This window comes from Lepidochelys kempii, chromosome 7 (assembly GCF_965140285.1).
Source record: "Lepidochelys kempii isolate rLepKem1 chromosome 7, rLepKem1.hap1, whole genome shotgun sequence".
NCBI classification, from domain to species: domain Eukaryota; kingdom Metazoa; phylum Chordata; order Testudines; family Cheloniidae; genus Lepidochelys; species Lepidochelys kempii.
Genome location: NC_136386.1, coordinates 56,239,858 through 56,259,963, shown reverse-complemented (window position 1 = coordinate 56,259,963; position 20,106 = coordinate 56,239,858). Strand labels below are relative to the sequence as shown.

Here is a 20,106-nt window from a genome sequence, read left to right as displayed (position 1 = left end):
ATAATTTACCCTGCATCTTTGACAGCCAGATGTTATGGAGAGGTGCCGTTGGGTCCTGCCCCACCTCTCCAGGCAGGCTACTAGTCCTAAACTGGGTTTTTAAATACTTCTCCATCCTGCCTCCCATTGGCAGGGGAAGCAAAACTACTGCCTCCTTATCATTGCAGCAAGCAGCAGGCTCTGCTCTGTCTCTGCCCCTTCACTGTAGAAAAGGTTGGGGGAGAGAGGAGGCACCAAGAAACAACCATATTTCCTTGGTCAAGGATAGGGTTGTTGGAAGCAGGAATGGGGACTGGAAAGAATCAGAATGTCAGGACCATGGGGATGAAGAGCTGGGGGATCTTAAAGATTGTGGGGTTCCTGAGAGGCTGAAGAGCTATGGGGTGCTCTTTCGGGGGGTGGGGTGGGCAGAAAGGCAGAGGAGAGACCTTAAAAGGAAATAGAATCTTAATTAGCTAGGGGTCTGACAACAAAGGACCTTGGAGGCTTGAAGCCAGAATCGCTGTCTCCAGATGACTCAGAACAAAGGGTAGGATGAAGTAGTGAATGCTGGGAACTGCTACTCATAGGAGTTTTGTATCCCCTGGAAGCTCCACATGAGAGCAGGACCCTAGTGTGCTAGGTGCTGTATGTTCCCACTGGGACAGTCTCTGCCCAAAAGTGGTTACAATCTAAACAGGCAGCACAAGGGGTGGGTGAGGCTAGCGAGGAGAAGCAATCCATCCAGCAGGCAGTGCCAGAGGCAGAGCCCAGCTCTCCTGGGAGCCCTCCAAGGGCTCTGTCTGGCAGTGCATGATGGCAGCTGACAGAGGGTGGGAGGGAGAGCTCCGTGGTTTGAGCATTGGCCTGGTAAACCCAGGGTTCTGAGTTCAATCCTTGAGGGGGCTTGGTCCTGCTTTGAGCAGGGGGTTGGACTAGATGACCTCCTGAGGTCCCTTCCAACCCTGATAGTCTATGAGCTGCACCCCCCCTGAGCTCAGACTGGGAGCTGCGCAGCGCTGCCTGGTGGCGCCACCTCTGGGGAACCTGGGACTTTTTACACTCGCTGTCCTGCGAAATTGTTCCCGGACTAGTCGTTTCCGGTGGCGTTCGATGTACCCATAATGCATCGCACAGGACACTACTGCAGATCTACCACACTTGTTTCACCCTCCTTTATTGTCCCGACTCCCCAAGCACAGTCTGTTCTCGCTATTGGGAACTCTAGTGCTAACTCTATTTACTTTAATGTGATTGGTTCTCCTCCCTATGTCACTGGGGGGCGCCGGCCTGCTGGACTTTGGTCCCGCCTCCTGTCTCAGTGAATTGTTGTTATTGGGTAACTCTGCGCCTGCTTCGCCAGGTTCATGTTCTGGTTGGTCAACTGGCTTGTTCGTCGGCGCAGTAACCAGGCAGCGGGTTAGATTGAGTCCGTTTCCACGTCAGTTAGAGCAGAGCGCAGCCAGCTGGCTCCTCTTGCTTGTCCCTCACTGGCCTTTGCTCTGTCTCTGCCCCGCGCAGCCCTCAGCCGGCCGGAATCCCTGCTCCGCGGTCGCCTCTGCCGCAGCGCCGCGCGCCGGCCAGATATGTAAAGCAGCCGCCGGCCCGCTAGCAACAGGCGCCGCCATTTTGGATGCGGGGGTCAGTAGTGACGGGTGGCGAGCCCCTATCGCGATGTTGACGCGGCGCGGAGATCACGCGGGTGGGGAGCCCCGACAGCGCGGGCGGGGGCAGGCTGTGGGGCTGTCCTGGTGAGCAGCCGTGCGCGGACGTGCCGGGGCTCGAGCTGGGAGCTGCTGGGGGCGAGGCGGCGGGTTGGGCCCTAGGGCGGTGGCGGCGGGGTGAGCTGCGAGGGCTCCGGTTTTGGGTGTATCCTGGGCAAGGTGCGGGGCGTCGGGCCCAGCCACGGGGGAATGTCCGTGTGTCCTGGGCAGGGTGCTGGCAGAGGGGTGCGTGGGGCAGCTCGGCCCAGCCATTGGGGGTGGGGGGTGGGAATTGTGTGTCCTGGGTAGGGTACTGGTGGAGGGGGGCTCGGCCCAGTCATGGGTGTGTGTGTGGTGATGTGTCCTGGCCAAGCTCCAGCTGATGTGGGAGAGAACATCTTGCCACAATTTCCTGCTGTGATATTTACCCCATCTTGAAGCCTGGGAGGGGGGAATCAGTCCTATCTTTCTCTTGTGTGAACCTCCTTGGCTACAAGGAGACAGAAACATGTGTCTCTGCCAAGTGGTTTTCCTCTTAATGTATCAAGAAGTAACTGTGGGGCAAGGGGCAGTCTTGCCTTGGATGAAACTCATTCAAAGGTAAATGCAGATTAATCAAACTCTGGCCAAAGTAATATAAACTAACCCTGTACACTGATTGGTTTTCTGCATATGAGATCCCCTGGAGGGGACAGACCTGGAGTCACTGGTCTGTTGCGTGATAATGTCTGCCCAGGTTGCAGCAGCAGTTCTAAGAAAGCTGATTGGAATTGTTCAGTGGGGAGAGAATAAAATACGATAATGTGGCTCACTCCTAGCTGGAGGACTGTCTAGTTCTAGTCACCTTCCCCTAATTTAGGAGGAGCAGAGGTAAAAAAGGCTGAGTGAAGAGCAGTATGGTCAATCAGCAGGATGGTGGGATATACGCTTGACCAGATTCCAAACTCTAGGATTATTTAGGGTGGAAAGAGTTGGAGAGGACTTTTGTGAAGTGAGCAGTTATTGATGATTCACTGAATATGGGTAATTTAAAAAAGTGAAAGTGAAGACTACTTTACGCAACATATAGACAATCTTTTTAATTGCTGGAGGAGGAAGGATCAAAGACAGTGGCCTTATTAGAGGGACAGTATCAACACAAGGCTTTTTGAACTGTAAAAGTAAAAGCTAAGACAGTTTAATCAGTCATAAGTAAGTAGAGAAAAAGCAGTCACCCCTACTGTTTATGCTGTTTAATTTTTATTTTTCACTCAGTTTTGATAGTTAAAAGAGGGTATTCCTTTTCACTTCTTGGTTCCCATGTGCTAGCTCAATGCTGTTGCATTTAGGCTAACAGCAGCGCTGCAGAGGAGTTATACCACAGCCTTGCCTCTCCCTTATACCAAGTATTATGTTACTACTACTTTTGAGAGCATCCTAAACTGTCTCATAGAGTATAAATGCTACAATGTCTGTTCTGTGTCACCAGACCATAGCACAGTACAGTGAAATAAGAACCAAACCTCTTGGGTTAATAAAAGTACTCTTCTGCGTTATTTTTTTAGATATTAGGAAAAGCTTTCTAACTAAAAGGGTGGTTTAATGCTGTAATAGGCCCCTAAGGAAGGTTATGGAATCCCTGTCAGTCCAAAAGGTTGGACTAACACCTGTCAGGGATGGTCTAGGTTTACTTGGACCTGCCTCAGTTCAGGGGGCTGGACTTGATGACTTCTTGAGGTCCCTTCCAGCCCTACATATCTGTGATTTTTTTTATTTTTTATTTTTTTGTCCAGTGTTACGAGAATTAGCCTTAAGAGGAGTTTCTTCAACTGTTTTGGCTCTTGCTGCTCCCAGTTATTGTACTGTTTGTAAAAAGCTCAAGTGAATTAGACTTCTATATGAAGATTGACAGGCAAGTGCAGGATATATCACTGTATTGACTTGGTTTTTAGGTAGCCTGGCTAGCTGTGAAGTAGGTAGGAGTTGTTGATGTGATTTGTGGACTGAGGGATGTTCCCTAATGTTATTCCTTAATAGCATTTTATCTGCAGTGGAACTTGACTGACTGTATCCTATTCAGAAATTTTCAAATTGCAGTAGAACCCTGATTTTATGAACATCAATCTTATGAATGACTGGTTATTTGAACCATTTTTCTGCCACCAAAGTCATTTGTCTGCTGCCAAATGTGACTTCAATCCTTCAACCAATGTTCAAACAGCTGTACAGGTTTGAAAAGGCTGAGAGATTTGGTGGCAAAGATAATATGCAGTTCTCTCAAACAAAGAAAGATCAGCCATACTGTTTAGGTTTATCATTTGTATCAGTGAAAAATTAATAAATTAACTTATGCACCATATTTCCTGTAAGTTTGAAATGTTTAATTTTATGAACTTTGAACTTTTAAATACCCAGTTAATTCACAAAGTAGGTGATCTACTGTCTTCTTATGAACATTGCAGATCTGGCTCAACAGCAGCCTGGTTTTGAACTAAATCACCTTTCCCAATTGTAGAAGGGGATTGGATCCATTTCTGTGATTGATTGCTATCCATTGAGGTGGTTTCATTGGCACTGAGTCTGCAGGTAATTGGTATTCAGAAAGGGTCAAAAAAGGTGATGGAAAGAGATGACTTGATAGAAATCTGTCTAACAGTTTAACCAGAGGATGGTGCTATTTCTTGGTTGTATTTCCCAAGGCACTAGCTCCCCAAAAGGACTCAAAATGGTTTCCCAAAATAATACCCCTGACTCTTGATGCCTGTACCCAAGAGATGTACGTATGTACTTGACTGTTGAGTAACCAAGGGCTCCATCTGGGTGTGAGATAGTATCATGTGCCTTTGATGGCACACATTTGAAGCATTTTTCAGTGTGTAATTGTGATGTAAGAGCACACACAGGTACTTCAATTGATGATCATTTGGCTGCCAGAGGGCATTGCTGAAGGCTGTCATCAGCAGAATGATTTGGCAGACAAGAACATATGAACTGAAACTTGTAAACATTTCAGACCAATACTAGCCACTAGTGGGGAAGAAGAACCCCCCCCCCCCCCCCGATGTCCTTGTACTCTATATAGGGCACTTTCATATGTCGAATTGGTGTCCATCTTGAAGACACTTGGCTATTGCAGTAAAGAGGACCATGTAAGGGACTTTCTTCTTCCTCCCTCCACACTGCCCAGCCTACTGACTATGGGGGATTCAGTTCTTCTTCCTCCCTTCCTCTCTTTTCAAATCCTGTTCCCATGTGAATAACTCCAATGTTTACTTTTGCTGCCACTCATGATGTTACTGCATATTAGCAGTGTTAATGGTATGACTTTTGTTATAGCTTCACTGCTGTCACTAAAGATCTGAATAAAGCTGCAGTGCTTCTGAGTAGAGCTAGATTTAGGAAGACAGACCCTTCACCAGAAAGGAATATGTATTTGGGAAGGATGAGCTTTTGCTTCAAGAAGCTCAACACCTTAAAAGTAGCTGAAATTTAACAGGTGTCTAGTTTTTATAGATTTTTAAAGCCAGAAGTGGCCAGTAGGTCATCTAGTCTGACCTCCTGCATTACATAGGCCATATAATTTCATCTAGTTCTGTAATGAGCCCAATAACTTGTTTGAAGCATGTCTTCCAGAAAGGCATCCTGTGTTGCATTGGAGAATCCGCCATTTTCCTTGGTAGTTTGTTCCAGTGGTTGTTAATCACCCTGCCTGTTCAAAGTTCTACAAACAAAATTCTGAAAAAAACTTCTTTATCAGGGTCATTAAAAAAAAAATCACAACATCTGACACTTTCTTAAGAGTCTGCATTTGATGAATTCTGTAATTGCTACACTATTGGCAAGTTAGGGATAATGCAGTAGGTTAAGTGACTTCGTGTGGTCACATGTTTTACAAATGTGCTAACATGACTAAAAATTCAGGTGATATAAACAGACTCTTATTTCAGATTCTCCTGTGCTAGTTCCACATCAATTTGCTTCCTCCCCTATATTGCTGTCTTTTCATTTTTTCCCTTTACACTCTTTCTAGGTGATCCACTCCACTCTCATGGTGTTACCATTAATACTCAGATTTACTTCTCTGTTTCCACCCCTCTGCTCAGTCTCTCAGCTCCTCCTGGATGTTCTGCTGACGTCTCAAACTCAATTTATTAAAAATTAAGCATCTCATTTTTGCGTCTAGTCCCTCTATACATCCTCATTCCTTGGCTCGCCTTCCAATTCTTACTCTTCTGAGTTTGCAGGCATGGTGTCCTGTCACTCTGGTCTCCTGATCAGTCCTGTTGCTTATTTGTTATAACCTTAAAATCAGTCTGTTATTACCACCCCCATTTCTTTATCTTTGTCCATGCCTGGGTCATATCTAGCATTGATTACTGTAACATTGTCTTCTTTTATCCGTGTCTCTTCACTTCTGTGTCCTCACAGTCCATCAAAAATGTTGCTGCTGCTCCAGCCATACCGTTCTTTCACCCCTCCCTGTGCAAATCCCTTCATTGGCTTTCTATCTCAGTTCATCATATTCAAGCTTCTTGCCCCTGCATTCAAGGCCCTGCATGACCTCAGGCTGTCTTGCACTACATCCCTGCTTTTATCTGCTCCCATTTTCCCTCCCTTTGGTCTGTCCAGTTCTGTAAACCTTACTGCTTCCTTGATGTTGTCCTGCACTTGACTTCATGCTTTTCATGCTTGTGTTCTTCCTCCTCCTAAGGTGCTTTACCACCGTCATGTGAACGCAACATCTAACACAAATGGCTTTAATCTTTAAAAGTTTAGCATCCCAAGGAGCTGCTACTCCAGGTAAATCAAATAGCAGTAGCCTATATAAAGGGCACAAATAAGAAGTCTAAGGCTGTTTCCTATACTATATAGGGCTTCAATATTTACATAGCACTGTAGATGTGCATGGCGTTATACAATGGGTAAACTTGTACATATAAATAACAGGAATCCTTGTGGTTACTGGGAAATAAATGAGACAGGTAGCTCAAGTGCAGTTGTTTATTACCACACTTATCCCCTGATGTATCTAGCTAGCTGCTTTGAATGCTTCTTATATGGAAAAGCGTGGTGTCTTTCTCATAGTAAAATAACCGTATTGGTCTGCACATGGAAAACTGGGAATATACCCAAATGGTTCTATTGGGAACTCTCTACAAATATTTCTCGCTTGTCAATTGCATCCCTACCGTGTCCCTTACAGACCTGGGGACCAGATCGATTTCCTGCCTGAGGCATGGGGTGATTCAGTGTGCTTTATTTTGAACAACTAGGCATTAACCTGGATTCTCTTTATTGTTAGGACTGTCAGGATGGTGGATAAGAATATTTACATTGTCCAAGGTGAAATCAATACAGTGGTGGGTGCCATAAAACGCAATGCTCGATGGAATACTCACACACATTTGGTAAGTTTTCTTGGGTTGGTGAGATCTGTCTGTGTTATGAAGAACCTAGAAACGATAAATTTTAATAAAATCAAACCTCCTGTCCCCTCAAACTAAAGCACCCTAGAGTAGTTTTCTAGGTAACACAGGAATAGTAATTTCCTATGGTTTGCTACTTTAGACAGCTTTGACCTTCTAACTGTATGTGCTTGTAAGCATGTATGTTTTACTGGAGAGCACCCGGAGATGAAGCTGGAAATTGATTGCCCCATGGGTTGGAAAAGTGACTGAGTTGGGGATATGTGATTATACCCTCACATTCACTTAACATAACATTTTATTCAGACCTTTGTAGGAATCTCTTCTGGTGTCATAGGGAGTGTTTGAAAATACTGCCTGTTTCATTTTAGCATCATTTTTACATGCCTTTTGTGTGGTGCCGTGGCTGACAGTTTAAAACCATAAGAGCCATGAAATGTAAATTTGGGGCATAGAATAAGTTAATAAAAATGGGGCATTTTTCACCCTTTATGTGGTATGTTGTCACTTTCTTTTTGTCTGTCTTGTGACTATGCCATTGGCTGAAATAGTATTTCAAAACCTGATCTGTTAAAAGATCACTAATGCGAGAGTTTTGGTTCACATGATGTCCTCAGCCAGCATTTCAGTTTAGCAGTGCAATGTGTGTATGTTGTACTATATCTGTGATGCAATGTAAAATGGCACATGCAACACAGATGGTTCTAATCTAGCATAAATGGCTTCAATCTGTCAAACGGCAGGCCTTTTTGCCTTCTTAGAAGCATTTCTTCATTAGTGCTTGGTGCCTTCCAGTAGGAGTTGTAGCTGTATGTGCATGCAGCTTGGAGGAACCTGTGCATGTGATCATAAAAACAGACCTACTAAATTATGGCTATAGGAAATAGCTACTCTGGTAACTTTCTTACAGTGGCTCTTTTTTCAAGTTACCATTGCAGTGCCAAGTATCATTGGTGTGTTCCCATTATAAATCTCTCTGAGGACTAAATTGGTTCATAAGGATTTGCTATGGGTATTAACGTGGCATATATCTACCCTGAACTTTATTGAGTAGTGGAAAGCAAATAAAAATTCTTTCTTTCGACATAAAGCGAAAACAGAGTGCTGAGTCTTGAGAGGGCATTCTGCTCTTGACCCCCCCCCCCCCCCCCCCGCTACTCAGCCATGGAAAATTGAATACTTTCCCCTGATCTTGATGGAATAGGGAGGGACTGAAACTAATGAACCCAACCTACCTACCTTCCCATCTTTGGAAAATCTCTCAATATGGTTTGTTCTGAAGGAAAATTAAAAGGAGATGATATCTTTGTGGACCCTGCATATCTTTTTTTACTGTGTGATTTAGGTATCTATCTGTCTCATTAAGTACTTCCTTTGTTTGTGTAACCTGTAGGATGAAGAACGGGATCCCCTGCTGCACAGCTTTAGTCTATTGAAAGAAGTACTAACTAACATAACCGGTAAGTGCATATGTGCACTGTGTAGGTATGCATATCCAATAGAATGTGTAAATATGGTATGTCTGTACCTGGGCACAAATACAGCATCTTGTGTCTGGCACTTCTTACACAAGGATCAAATATTTAGTAATGGAAAAGCACTAACACGTTCACCCTTTATAGAAAATAGTAAATCAGTCCATAAATAGGGGAAATGCCTTTTTACTGGGAGTGTGTACACATGCTTATGACTAATCACATGCCATTTATGTGCTTATACCAGTTACTCAAACATCTTGCCTGTGTTGTTAGACTTTCATCCACCTAAGAAATGTTGGTGTCTAGCATACCTGCTTGTTCTGAGGTATGGTATTGCTTTTATAACTTTTTCTGTAGCATTGGCTAATGAATCTCCAACCCCTTGAAGTTATCTCATGTCCACATGCTCTGAGCTTTAGACCAGAAGTTTACCCTATGACCATTTGTTTTTTTATATATTGTGTTGTGTTTATGCAGTACATGTGAGGGACGCTTCACATATATTTCTGTTCAATCTGTAGCCGTTGTACCCATGCCTCTCTGTTTTCCCTCATCTGTCTCTATAATCCAGTATGTTTGTAGTAGTATATGAGATCAGTGCATAAACATATGTAGTCTTTCTGTCCAAGCTGTGATAAGTGTTTTGTTCCTGTACATAGTTATGAGTGACAGGAAAATTCTGCTTGGAAAAAGGAGCCTCCCCATTATTTGATTTATTCCTCCTCCTATCTCTTAGGACTGCAGGTTTGGTCACCTGCTGCCTGTAATTAATGGCAAACAGACTGCAATTTCAACATAATCTCCTGGGTTCAGGGATGAAACCCTGGTTAGCCTTGCACTGAATGGAGGCCAACAGCTGTGATAGACGTTCCTGCAATGACTGCTAGAATTTCACTATTGCTCTTCCTTCTTTCTGGAAGTGAACCTATGTGGATTAATTTCCCTGAGCTTTGAGAGGACAGGTCACTCTTATATGGTACATATAAACAAGTCTGATAGGACCTGATTCTGCGCCAGAATTGGTCATTGGTACACATTTAATGGGCCAATAGCGAGTGAGCCCTGCTAAATTTTTTTTTTTTTTTTCCCTGGAGCAGAATGTCTTCTCTCACTAACATAGTCAGGGCAGTTGCATTACTCTAAGCTAGTCATCTGTTGGCATGAGCCTTTTCCTCTCAGACTCACAAGTCAGGTGTGTATTCTGTTAAATCTCACCCAATCCCATTGTCTCATGACTGAACATAACAGAAACAAACTTTGCAATGACTGCTTCACTACTGAACTCTGTCTAGAGTCACAAGCATGTTAAGCTTATTTTGAATTGGTCTCTGCACATTCCCACTGGTGGACTTTACTCACTACTCTTTTGGCACTGAGTTTAGGAACCCGCTAAGAAAGCAGTGTTTGTTGAAACTCCAGGAGCATCACCTCCCGGCACCGAAGAGAAGTTACTAGGAGTGAGTCAGTGGAGAGCTATAATTCCTTCCTTTTTCATGACTAGCTGAAGGCATAGGGGCTTCTGCTCTGTGCCTGGAGAACTTGCTTGTCTTTAGCTTGTAGTGCAGAAATTTTAGGTAGGTAGTTTCTACCTGGTTAAATTTCTCGACTATGTTTTGGTTCTGAGGCATCATGTCAGAACCCAAAGTCCCTGAGCAAGTCAGTTTAAATGCTTTGAAGCCTTCTGTCATCGTCTAATTTGGATGAACATATCCATTGCCTTAAGGGCCATGGGAAGAACTACTCCCTGGAATCCCTTTATGCCTAACACCTGAAACGATAGGGACGTTCTGCTCCATTCCTTAGTTAAAAGAAGTGAGTTCATATGTTACCACTGCAATGGCTCTCACTTGAATGAGGCTGTGATTCTTTCTGAGGTGGGCCTCCTGAAGTCCTTTCCTGGCAGTAATTAGGGTAACAGACGTTATCAGAAATGGTGTGTCAAGCAATAACGAAATTGAACTGGAAAGTCCTGATATTTTCATACAGTCACAATGAATAGCTGGCAGGGCTTGGTGAGCATTTGGGCACTGTCCACAATAACTTCTCTCAAATGAATTCAACCCAAACCTCTAATTGCTCATTGCAAAGAGAAAGAGTTCCATGTACTGAGTAACCCAGAAGCTTCCTATGAGCTCGTGAGGGATTATGCAAAAATGGCCTGTGTTCATTCTGCCATGGTGGTGTCAAAAGAGTGCCTGCTTGTGTAAGGCATTAGAGTGCGATCTCACTTTGATCACAAGGTGCTCTCCTAAACAGGCAGTTTCAGCACCAGTAACTGCTCTGACTTTAATGCCTGAGAATAGGAAACAATGCTTTGCCCAGTTTGTCTGAGCCTTAGGCATGTGATGGAATCCAAGCAGTGCTTTGTAGTATTGGTGGAGTCTGCTGAAGGATGTGCACTACTGTGCTAAGCCCAGCACCTTCTCTGGGCAGTGAGGCCAGAGCTTAGTTATTGTCCAGACTTTCTTTTCATGTCTCTTTCATTAACTCATGGAAGCACATGGCTTTTATATTTAAATTTATTCAAGCTGTAATCTTTGACATTTGAGTTAGCTTTTAGTACAGTTTTGCATTTATAGTAATATATATTATGTATTTTCTCAGTCCCTCAAGAATCCATTTTAATCTGTTCCGGATGCAAATTTCAGGCTGTCTTGTCCCATCTCCCTTCTTGCCCTCCCCTTTTCCTCCCCCCACGGAGCCTGTTTGATCAGGTGTGGCAGGAATATCCACTGTCAAGCTGCGCCCTTTATATTAGTCAATATTATCCTTCCCTCCCTCCCACTCCCTTCGTTCTCCTCTGGGCTTTACCAGTTGATTTATAATTTTGGAATTCTCATCGGAATCTGTAATACAGTTTGTTCATTATTTAACCAAAACCTGTTTAATGAGCAGAGAGAGGCAATGTAAATGTTAGGCAAGTTGCAGTGGAGTACCTTTTGTTCTCCTCTGAGCTGGTGGGTATTTAACTCTGACCTGACTGTAATGCTTAAATACCCTGGCCTGGGGTATAGAGGTCCACCCATTGCCTCCAGCAGCTCAAGATTTTCACTTGAAACGTTTGCTCTTCAGGAGTCAGTAAACTGCATAATACAGTCATAATCTGAGTTACCAACAATAATGAAAAGCCCCCACTAACTTGTGAGAGCCCATCTGTTCACAAGATCAGCAAAGTTTCAGGTGGAACCATGTTAAAGCAGACTCCTAAAGGTAGTGTCTGTAGAAGAGACTCTTGTTCATTGGGAAATATTAGTGATGTAGAGCATGGGATTTGTTAAATTTCTAAAGTTCGTGTAACTTCCATAGCAAAGGCCTCTTGTACTCCTTGGACCTTAACTTTGTGACATGAGCCCTGGATTCTGCAGTAATTTGCTGCTGAAACTTAAATTGAAGCTGCTACAGAATTTAAATTTTTAAAGATGTTTTTAATAATTTTAAAATGAATAATACAGTTAGTACAATAGACCCAGTCTGCTCTCTTGGATGGTGTCCCTAACCTCTGTTTGCCAGAAGCTGGGAATGAGTGACAGGGAATGGATCTCTTCATGATTACTTGTTCTGTTCATTCCCTCTGGGGCACCTGGCACTGGCCACTGTCGGAAGACAGGATAACTGGGCTAGATGGATCTTTGGTCTGACCCAGTATGGCCGTTCTTATGTTCTTCTGTTTAGCTTGCTTAATGTTCTCACCTTTTCACTCATGGTTTTTGGTGTTCAGTGTTCTGCAGATTTTTGTATTGATGCACAGTTGCAACAAAAATATTAGGTACACTGGAGGTCTTGGCAATGGGTAGGGGGCATTTGGGGCTTATGGCACATGGGGAAGTGTGGGAGACAGTCTGGGATAAGCTAATTAGCGGAACGTTTCTACTAAAATAATCAAATACTTTTGCTCATGTAAACCCAAGTCTGGCTGGGAGTCTTGTTTTGCTAGGCACCACAAACATGAATTGCTTCATGACCGTCTCATAAACAAACTAGAGCAGAGCCTAGATGAACCTACTATAAGGTGAGTGCACAACTGATTGAAAAACCGTACTCAGAGAGTAGTTACCAGTGGTTCACAATCGAGCTAGAAGGGTATGTTGAGTGGGGTTCCATAGGGATCTGTCCTCATTCCAGTTCTATTCAATATCTTCAAAAATGATTTGGATAATGGCATAGAAAGTACACTTACAAAGTTTGTGGAGGATACCAAGCTGGGAGGAATTGCAAGGGCTTTGGAGGACAGGATTAGAATTAAAAATGTTCTTGACAAACTGGAGAAACGGTCTGAAAGAAAAAGGATGAAATTAAAGTCAGGACAAATGCAAAGTGCTACACTTAGGAAGGAATAATCAGTTGCACAAATACAAAATGGGAAATGACTGCCTAGAAAGGAGTACTACAGAAAAGGATCTCTGTTATAGCGGATTACAAACTAAATATCAGTCAACAATATAACTGTTAGATCCCAGAATGATTGCTTTTTTTTGTATTAGCAGGTGTGTTGTAAGCAAGACACAAGAAGTAATTCTTCCACTCTACACAGCACTGATAAGACCTCACCTGGAGTATTGTGTCCAGTTCTGGGTACCACATTTTGGAAAGATGTGGACAAATTTTAGAAAGTCCAGAGAAGAGCAACAAAAATGATGAAATGTCTAGAAAACATGACCTATGAGGAAAGATTGGCGGGGGGGATTGGGTTTGTTTAGTCTGGAGAAGAGAAGACTGAGGAGTAGGGTAGCCAACTTTCTGATTGCAGAAAACTGAACACCCTTGCCCCACCCCTTTCCCGAGGCCCCATCCCCTGCTTACCCCATTTCTCCTGTCCCTCTGTCGCTTGCTCTCCCCCACCCTCACTCACTTGCTCATTTTCACCAGGCTGGGGCGGGGGTTGGGATGTGGGAGGGAGTGAGGGATCCGGCTGGGGATGCAGGCCTGGGGATGAGGAGTTTGTGGTGTAGGAGGGGGCTCAGGGATGTGGCAGTGGTTTGAGGTGCTGGGGGTGGGGGTGAGGGCTCTGGTGTGAAGTCAGGGATGAAGGGTTTTGGGTGCAGGTGGGGTCTCTGGGCTGGGGCCGAAGGGTTTGGAGTGTGGGAGGGGGTGTGGGGTTCGGCCTCTGGGAGGGAGTTTGGGTGCCAGAAGGGGACTCAGGGCTGGGGATTGGGGTGCAGGAGGAGGTGTGAGCTCCCGGCAGCACTTACATCAGGCGGCTCCCACAAGTGGCAGGTATGGCTCTGTGGCCTCTAGGCGCAGGAGTGGCCAGGGGGCTTTGTGTATACTGCCCTCGTCCGCAGGCATTACCCCCACAGCTCCCATTGGCCGGGAACCGCGGCCAATGGGATCTGCGGAGCCCACACTTGGGGCAGGGCAGTGTGTGGAGCCTTCCAGGCCACTCCTGTGCCTTGGGGTTTCAGGGACATGCCAGCTGCTTTTGAGAGCTGTGTGGAGCCAGGACAGGCAGGGAGCCTGCTTTAGCCCCAATGCGCCGCCAACTGGACTTTTAATGGCCTGGTGAGCGGTGCTGACTGGAGCTGACAAGGTCCCTTTTCAACTGGGCATTCCAATCAAAAATTGGATGCCTGGCAACCCTACTGAGGGGGGACATAACAGTTGTCAAGTACATAAAAGGTTGTTATAAAGAGGGTGTTAAATTGTTCTCCTTATCCACTGAGGACAGGACAAGAAGCAAAGGGCTTAAATTGCAGTAAGGGAGATTTAGGTTAGACGTTAGGGAAAAATTTCCTAACTGTAAGAGTATTTAAGCACTGGAACAAATTACCTAGGGAGGTTGTGGGATTCTCGGTTGTAGAAGGTTTTTAAGACCAGGCTAGACATATACCTATTAGGAATTATCTAGATAATACTTAGTCCTGCCTCAGTGCAGGAGACTGGCCTATATGACCTATTGAGGTTCCCATCCAGTCCTACATTTCTATAATTCACTGTCCTGAACCACCTACACATAAACAGTGACATCTAGGCTTAGTCCACAGTAGTGAAACAGATTGGAGCCATAGGATAGACAGGGCTTTTGAGACTGGGGCCTGTTTTTACCACAACTTAAACTTAGACCTGCTTTTTAGTAAGTTGAACTTAAATACTGGTAGCAATATGTCCAAGTGCTAGAGCCTTGGCTACAGTGGAGCTTCCACCAGTTATAATGTGGGTTCAGCTGAACTGGTGGAAGCTTTTATTTGAAATCAAAGACAACTTCAGTCTACACGGGGGAAACTTCCAAGGTAAGACCCCCGTTGAGTTGAATGGAGCAGTTAACACAGTTAAGAATGATGATTTCAGGCTGTCAATTAACTCAAGACATTACTGCTATAGTTTGCTGTAGTTTGTGCATAAAAATGTTTATCCTTGCAACTTTTGTGGCTATTGAAGTCATGGGACTCTGCTGATAGTTGTGAAGCTTGAGCAGAGCTGTAGCTACTGCAGTGTGTCTCCTCCTTTTGGAATGAGTTATGAATGGTACTCTATTCTAAAGGTGCTGGCTTTTAGCAACCTGTGATTATCAGAAACAACCCATAAGGAAAACTGAAATTGATAGCACTACTTGTTGCCCACTAGCGCTTTCCTCATTGAAGTCCCATAATCAGAGCAAGCTAGGATTTTAATGAATGAGTTGCTGCTTAATGCTGTGTACAGTGCCTTGTAGGCAGTCAATTCCTGTCCTGAACTCTCCTGCACAGAAGAATCTTGTGCATGTCAGTGGTGTAGTGGGAGAAGCAGGTGTCTGTGGAAATTGTGTGCATCAACTCTATTTAAATAAGGCTTACACTGGATAAGAAGGTGCCTGTTGGAGTAGGGGGCCATGAGTACCGTGATTGGGAGGTTTGAGTCCCTTTGTCCTCTAGGCCCAGGAGTTCTGAGGTAGAGCACTTCAGTAGAAGCTGCAAAGTGAGCCATTAGAAGCACTCTGACTTCATGCACATGCATGACCTTTTTAATGAATGTGTGTATATCGGGGTCAGAGGAATCTCTCCATGGCTTATTTCAGATGACAAGCTGTTGAAAAATCTCCATCCTGAGGGGTTAGCTGGGTGCAGTTAAGAGCTGGTTAAAGGTCAAACAGTTGTAACCATAAGAGAACCTTTGCCCAGCCTGCTAATTTAATACACTTCTTGTGGTAGCCATCAGTTTTCTGGTACTGAAATTGGATTCACATTTCACTTTCTCATGTCTCAACTTTTCATAGAATCATAGAAATGTAGGGCTGGACAAGACCTCAAGAAGTCGTCACAGCATAGGAGGCTGGATTTGATAGGACCAAGTGAATCTAGACCAGTGGTTCTCAATCAGGAGTCTGGAGGCCTCCTGCGGGGCTACGAGCGGGTTTCAGGGGGCTCACCAAGCAGGGTTAGACTCACTGGGGCCCAGGGCAGAAAGCTGAACCCCCGCCTTGGGGCTGAAGTCCGGGGCCCTGAGCCCCGCCACCTGGGGCTGAAGCCAAACTTAGCTTCGTGGGGGCCCTAGTGGCATGGGGCCCCAGGCAATAGCCCTGCTTGCTACCCCCTAATGCTGGCCCAGTTGTTGTGGCACAGGTGGACTGTGGAGTTTTCATAGGATGTTGTGGGGGCCTCAGAAAGAAAAAGGTTGAGAACTCCTCACCTAGACCATCCTTGACAGGTATGTGTCTAACTTGTTTTTGAGAGCTTCCGATGATGGGGACCCCATGACCTCCCTTGGAAGCCTGTTCCAGACTTAACTACCTTTATAGTTAGAAAATTTTTCCTAATATCTAATCTGAATATCCCTTGTGGCAGATTAAGTCCATTACTTCTTGTTCTACCTTCAGTGGAAGTTCAAATGTGTGCTTGAGGGGGGCAAAGGGTCAAAGACCCACATGCAGTAACAGTGCAGAAATTCTGTCTTGGTTTGGAATTAATTTCAAAAACATTTTCTGAAACCTTAATGTTGATTCAACATTTAAGATCCAGTAATTTACGACCGCAAAATGAGTATATGGATTTGTGACATAGGTTATTTTGATTCTCAGTGCAGTTTGAGTGTTGCTAAACAGAGAATGGCCATTTAGCTAGGCACAGTTGGAAGTGGTTGACATTGGCAAGAAAAATCCCTTTAGAAGTTTGAAAGTTAGGTGACATGAAAACATGAATTGCCTCTGATGGTATCTTGCCATCTCTTGGAGGTTTGGTTTCAGTCTGCAGTTACAAGTGATAATTCATTCTGTTTACTATTTAAGTTCTGAGATTCCTCTGGAGGTTAATGGACGTCCTTTCTTGATGACAGGTCTCAACTAAACTGTAGTAGATGTTTGTATAAATACAAGAAATTGTCCAACATTAGTGCTGCAGCTGAGTTAAGGAGAGGTGTGAAACTTGTACTCTTCAAAGTAACTGTCTACACCAACAATGGTATACACCAGTCAATGTAACTGGGAATAGTGGGATGAATCTGAGCAAGTGAGGACTTCCTAATGGTGAGATATATTTAGACTGTAGAGTGTTTTCCCAAGAGTAGGGATAGAAGAAAGCACTTTATTTTAGTCATTTTAATATTAAACTGGAAGTACTTGAGAATAGACATGGAACTGGTCCTTTGCATTTGGAGACCTATTAAGTCATCTAACCCATCCCTTAAAGTTATGAATCTTTGGCTCACGTGGTGAGGATAGAGATGTTCCATGAACCTTCTTAAATGCAAAAGCCAGAAAAGAAATGCAAATAATTATGGCTAGGGGGTTAGCCTTAATTGGACTGTGGTTGTCCCTTTCCTCTCTTCTTGCCTCATTCCTCCTTCTTCTATCTCTTCCCTTTCCTTCCATTAAAATCCCTCCTCATTTTCGTTCCATTCTGGCCTCATTACCACTAACTTCTGAACAGCCACAATGTAACATACAGGAACCAAATCAGGGACTTTAGGAAAGATGAATCAGGAATGCCCAAACCACAGAGTAAAGTGGCATAGACATTTCAGTAAATAGGAGTTAAAAATTCTTCATATACCTACAATATCTTTCCCTGCTGGATTGTCTAAGGTGAATCTACCCCTCATACATTACACAGAAGCCCAAACTGGAGATGCTTCATACTGGTGGCCTCCTCACACCCACTGTCCTCTCTTTCCCCAATATTGGACATTGAGTGAGTACATGGAACATTACTCATTTTGCATCTACGCTTCATAAATTATTCCATATGTATGTAGTAAGGAGAATAAAGGGTAGGCAAGGCAGCTGGTATTTTGTCTTTGTTCTTGTTGAAGAGCTGTAGGCCTGTGGATACTCTTCTCTGACCTGTTCAAACTAAAGCTTGGGCCAGCTGGTCTCTGTTCCTCAAAACAAGAAATAAGGGGGCGAGTCAACTGTTTCTGAATGGATGTGAAATTGAAATACGGGAGAGAAAGGGGAATGCTGATTCTCTCCTAACAGTTCCTTACAGAACCTGCAATATTGTTGGTGAGATGAAACAGAAGAGCAGCATTTCTAGGGTGAATTGCAGTTTGTGTATACAATGGGTGGATGTTAATCCTTGTGCTAGTTGCCATTTACATAAATGTAAATGTTTTGTGTGGTCCATTGTTACAAATTAGGCTTGAGTGTGATTTGATCACCACTGCTGATTGGGAATGTGGAGGAATTTCAGTGCTCAGATACTGCCACCTAAATTGTGTAGTCCCCAAAGGAGAATACCCTCTTATAGGAGGAGCTGGTACCATGCCTATGGTTATGGTTGCCCAACACTTTTCCATTATAAAAACATTTTTCAGTTGCTTATAACTTAGCCTGAGTGGTTGAAGTTTGGCAGAAATTTTCCATGGTGGGTGCCTGACTGGGGCTGAATTTTGTTTGCAAGTTTGAGCTAAAATAGCTCAGCTCTTGCTGAGAATGAGGTTCAGGAATAGCACATTGTTTCGCCCTTGTTAAATTCTTACAGCAGTGTCACTGAGAGAAGCTCTTATGCCTCTATGCTTTGGAGAAGGGACGGGATATTTTGCAAGGGGGTTACTCTGCGTTGACGGGGATGTGCCTTTTGCAATTGCTATAAAAATCTGATGAAATTTGGTTGAGTTATGAGCTTCTGAAAATAGCATCTGCATGTGCTCAGAGGAGAATTTAGCTGCAGAACTAACCATTCTCGAAAGCAGGGGTCGGCAACCTATGGCACACATGCCAATTTTTAATGGCGTGCTGCTGCCTGCTGGGTCCCAGCCGCCGGCCCCGCTCAGCCCGCTGCCGAACCCAGGCCAGGACCCCAGCAGGCTGCAGCATACCATTAAAAATCCTGCCCGCTCCGGCCTGCTCTTCTCCGCTCCCTCCCCTCCGGGGCAGGGTGAAGGAGCTTGGTTCTGCTGGCTGCTGCTGCAGGGCAGGCAAGGTTCCCCCTCCCCCGCCTCCTCTCCCAGCATGCTGCGTTCCTGCCCCCCTCCTCCCCTCCCTCCCTGCCACAGTGCCACAGCGCGCTTGCTGCTCTGGGGAGGAGGTGGAGAAGAGGTGGGGAGAGGGCCTTGGGGAAGGCGGGTGGAATTGGGGCATATACCCTCCAGCCCTCTGCCGTGAGCCGCTCTGGGCAGGGGGCTGGGAGCACCCCCACGACCCCAGGCCACACCCCTGCCCTGACCCATGCACCCCACACACAGTCCCAGCCCTCTGCCCTGACCCCTGCACCCAGCCCTGACTCCAGTACCCTCCACACATACCCAGCCCACCCATGCCCTGACCCCTGCACCCCCCACACTCCATGTCCTGACTCTTGCACCCCCCACATTCCCCCCCCACATTCCCACCCCCACCCTGAGCACCAAACAGGAGCTCCTGCACCCCCCCCCCACATTCCCACCTGCACCCCTCGCATCAAATGGTAGCTGCCCAGGTAAGCACTCCATACCCAAACTTCTTGCCCCAACCTTGAGCCCCCTCCCTTATTCTAGCTCCTGGCCAGACCCTGCACCTCAACCCCCAGCCTACTCCTTCACCCCCAGCCCTGTGCTCAGTGCACTCCCACGCTCCGCTCAGTGCAGAGAGAGAGGAAGGGAATGGGCTAGAACCAGGGAGAAGGTAGGTCCCCACTCTGTGTGGGCAGGGCCTGGATCCCAGACCGGCAGCGGGTTGAGTGGGCTGAGCGGGGCTGGCAGCCGGAACCCTGGCTGGCAGGAGCCGGTGGACTGAACCCCAGACCGGCAGCAGGTTGAGTGGCAGCGGGTTGAGCTGCTCAGCCCACTGCCAGTCTGGGGTCCCAGCCGCCAGCCCCGCTCAGCACGCTGCCAGTCTGGGGTTCTGGCTGTCGGCCCCTTGCCAGCCAGGGTCTGGGCCACAGGCCCCGCTCAGCCTGCTGCCAGCCTAGGTGAACAGAACCCCAGGCTGGCAGTGGGCTGAGTGGGCCAGTGGCGTAAGATCAGCATTTTAATTTAATTGAATTTTAAATGAAGCTTCTTAAACATTTTGAAAACCTTGTTTACTTTACATACGACAGTAGTTTAGTTATATAATACATAAACTTATAGAGAGAGACCTTCTAAAAAATGTTAAAATGTATTACTGGCATGCGAAACCTTAAATTAAAGTGAATAAATGAAGACTCGGCACAC

General features: G+C 45.4%; 1 protein-coding gene across 12 annotated transcripts in view; it reads left to right on the top strand.

Moving 5' to 3' along the window:
* The first annotated feature begins 1,376 nt into the window (after positions 1-1,376).
* GBF1 (golgi brefeldin A resistant guanine nucleotide exchange factor 1) overlaps positions 1,377-20,106 on the top strand; it is a 180,719-nt gene continuing 161,989 nt past the window's right edge. For 11 of the 12 annotated variants that reach the window (XM_073352959.1, XM_073352955.1, XM_073352954.1 and 8 more), the window contains exons 1-3: positions 1,635-1,730; positions 6,964-7,069; positions 8,481-8,547. In XM_073352959.1, coding sequence (XP_073209060.1) covers positions 1,654-1,730; positions 6,964-7,069; positions 8,481-8,547 — 250 coding nt within the window. In that variant the 5' untranslated portion in view covers positions 1,635-1,653. The other variant, XM_073352952.1, reaches the window with a different exon arrangement.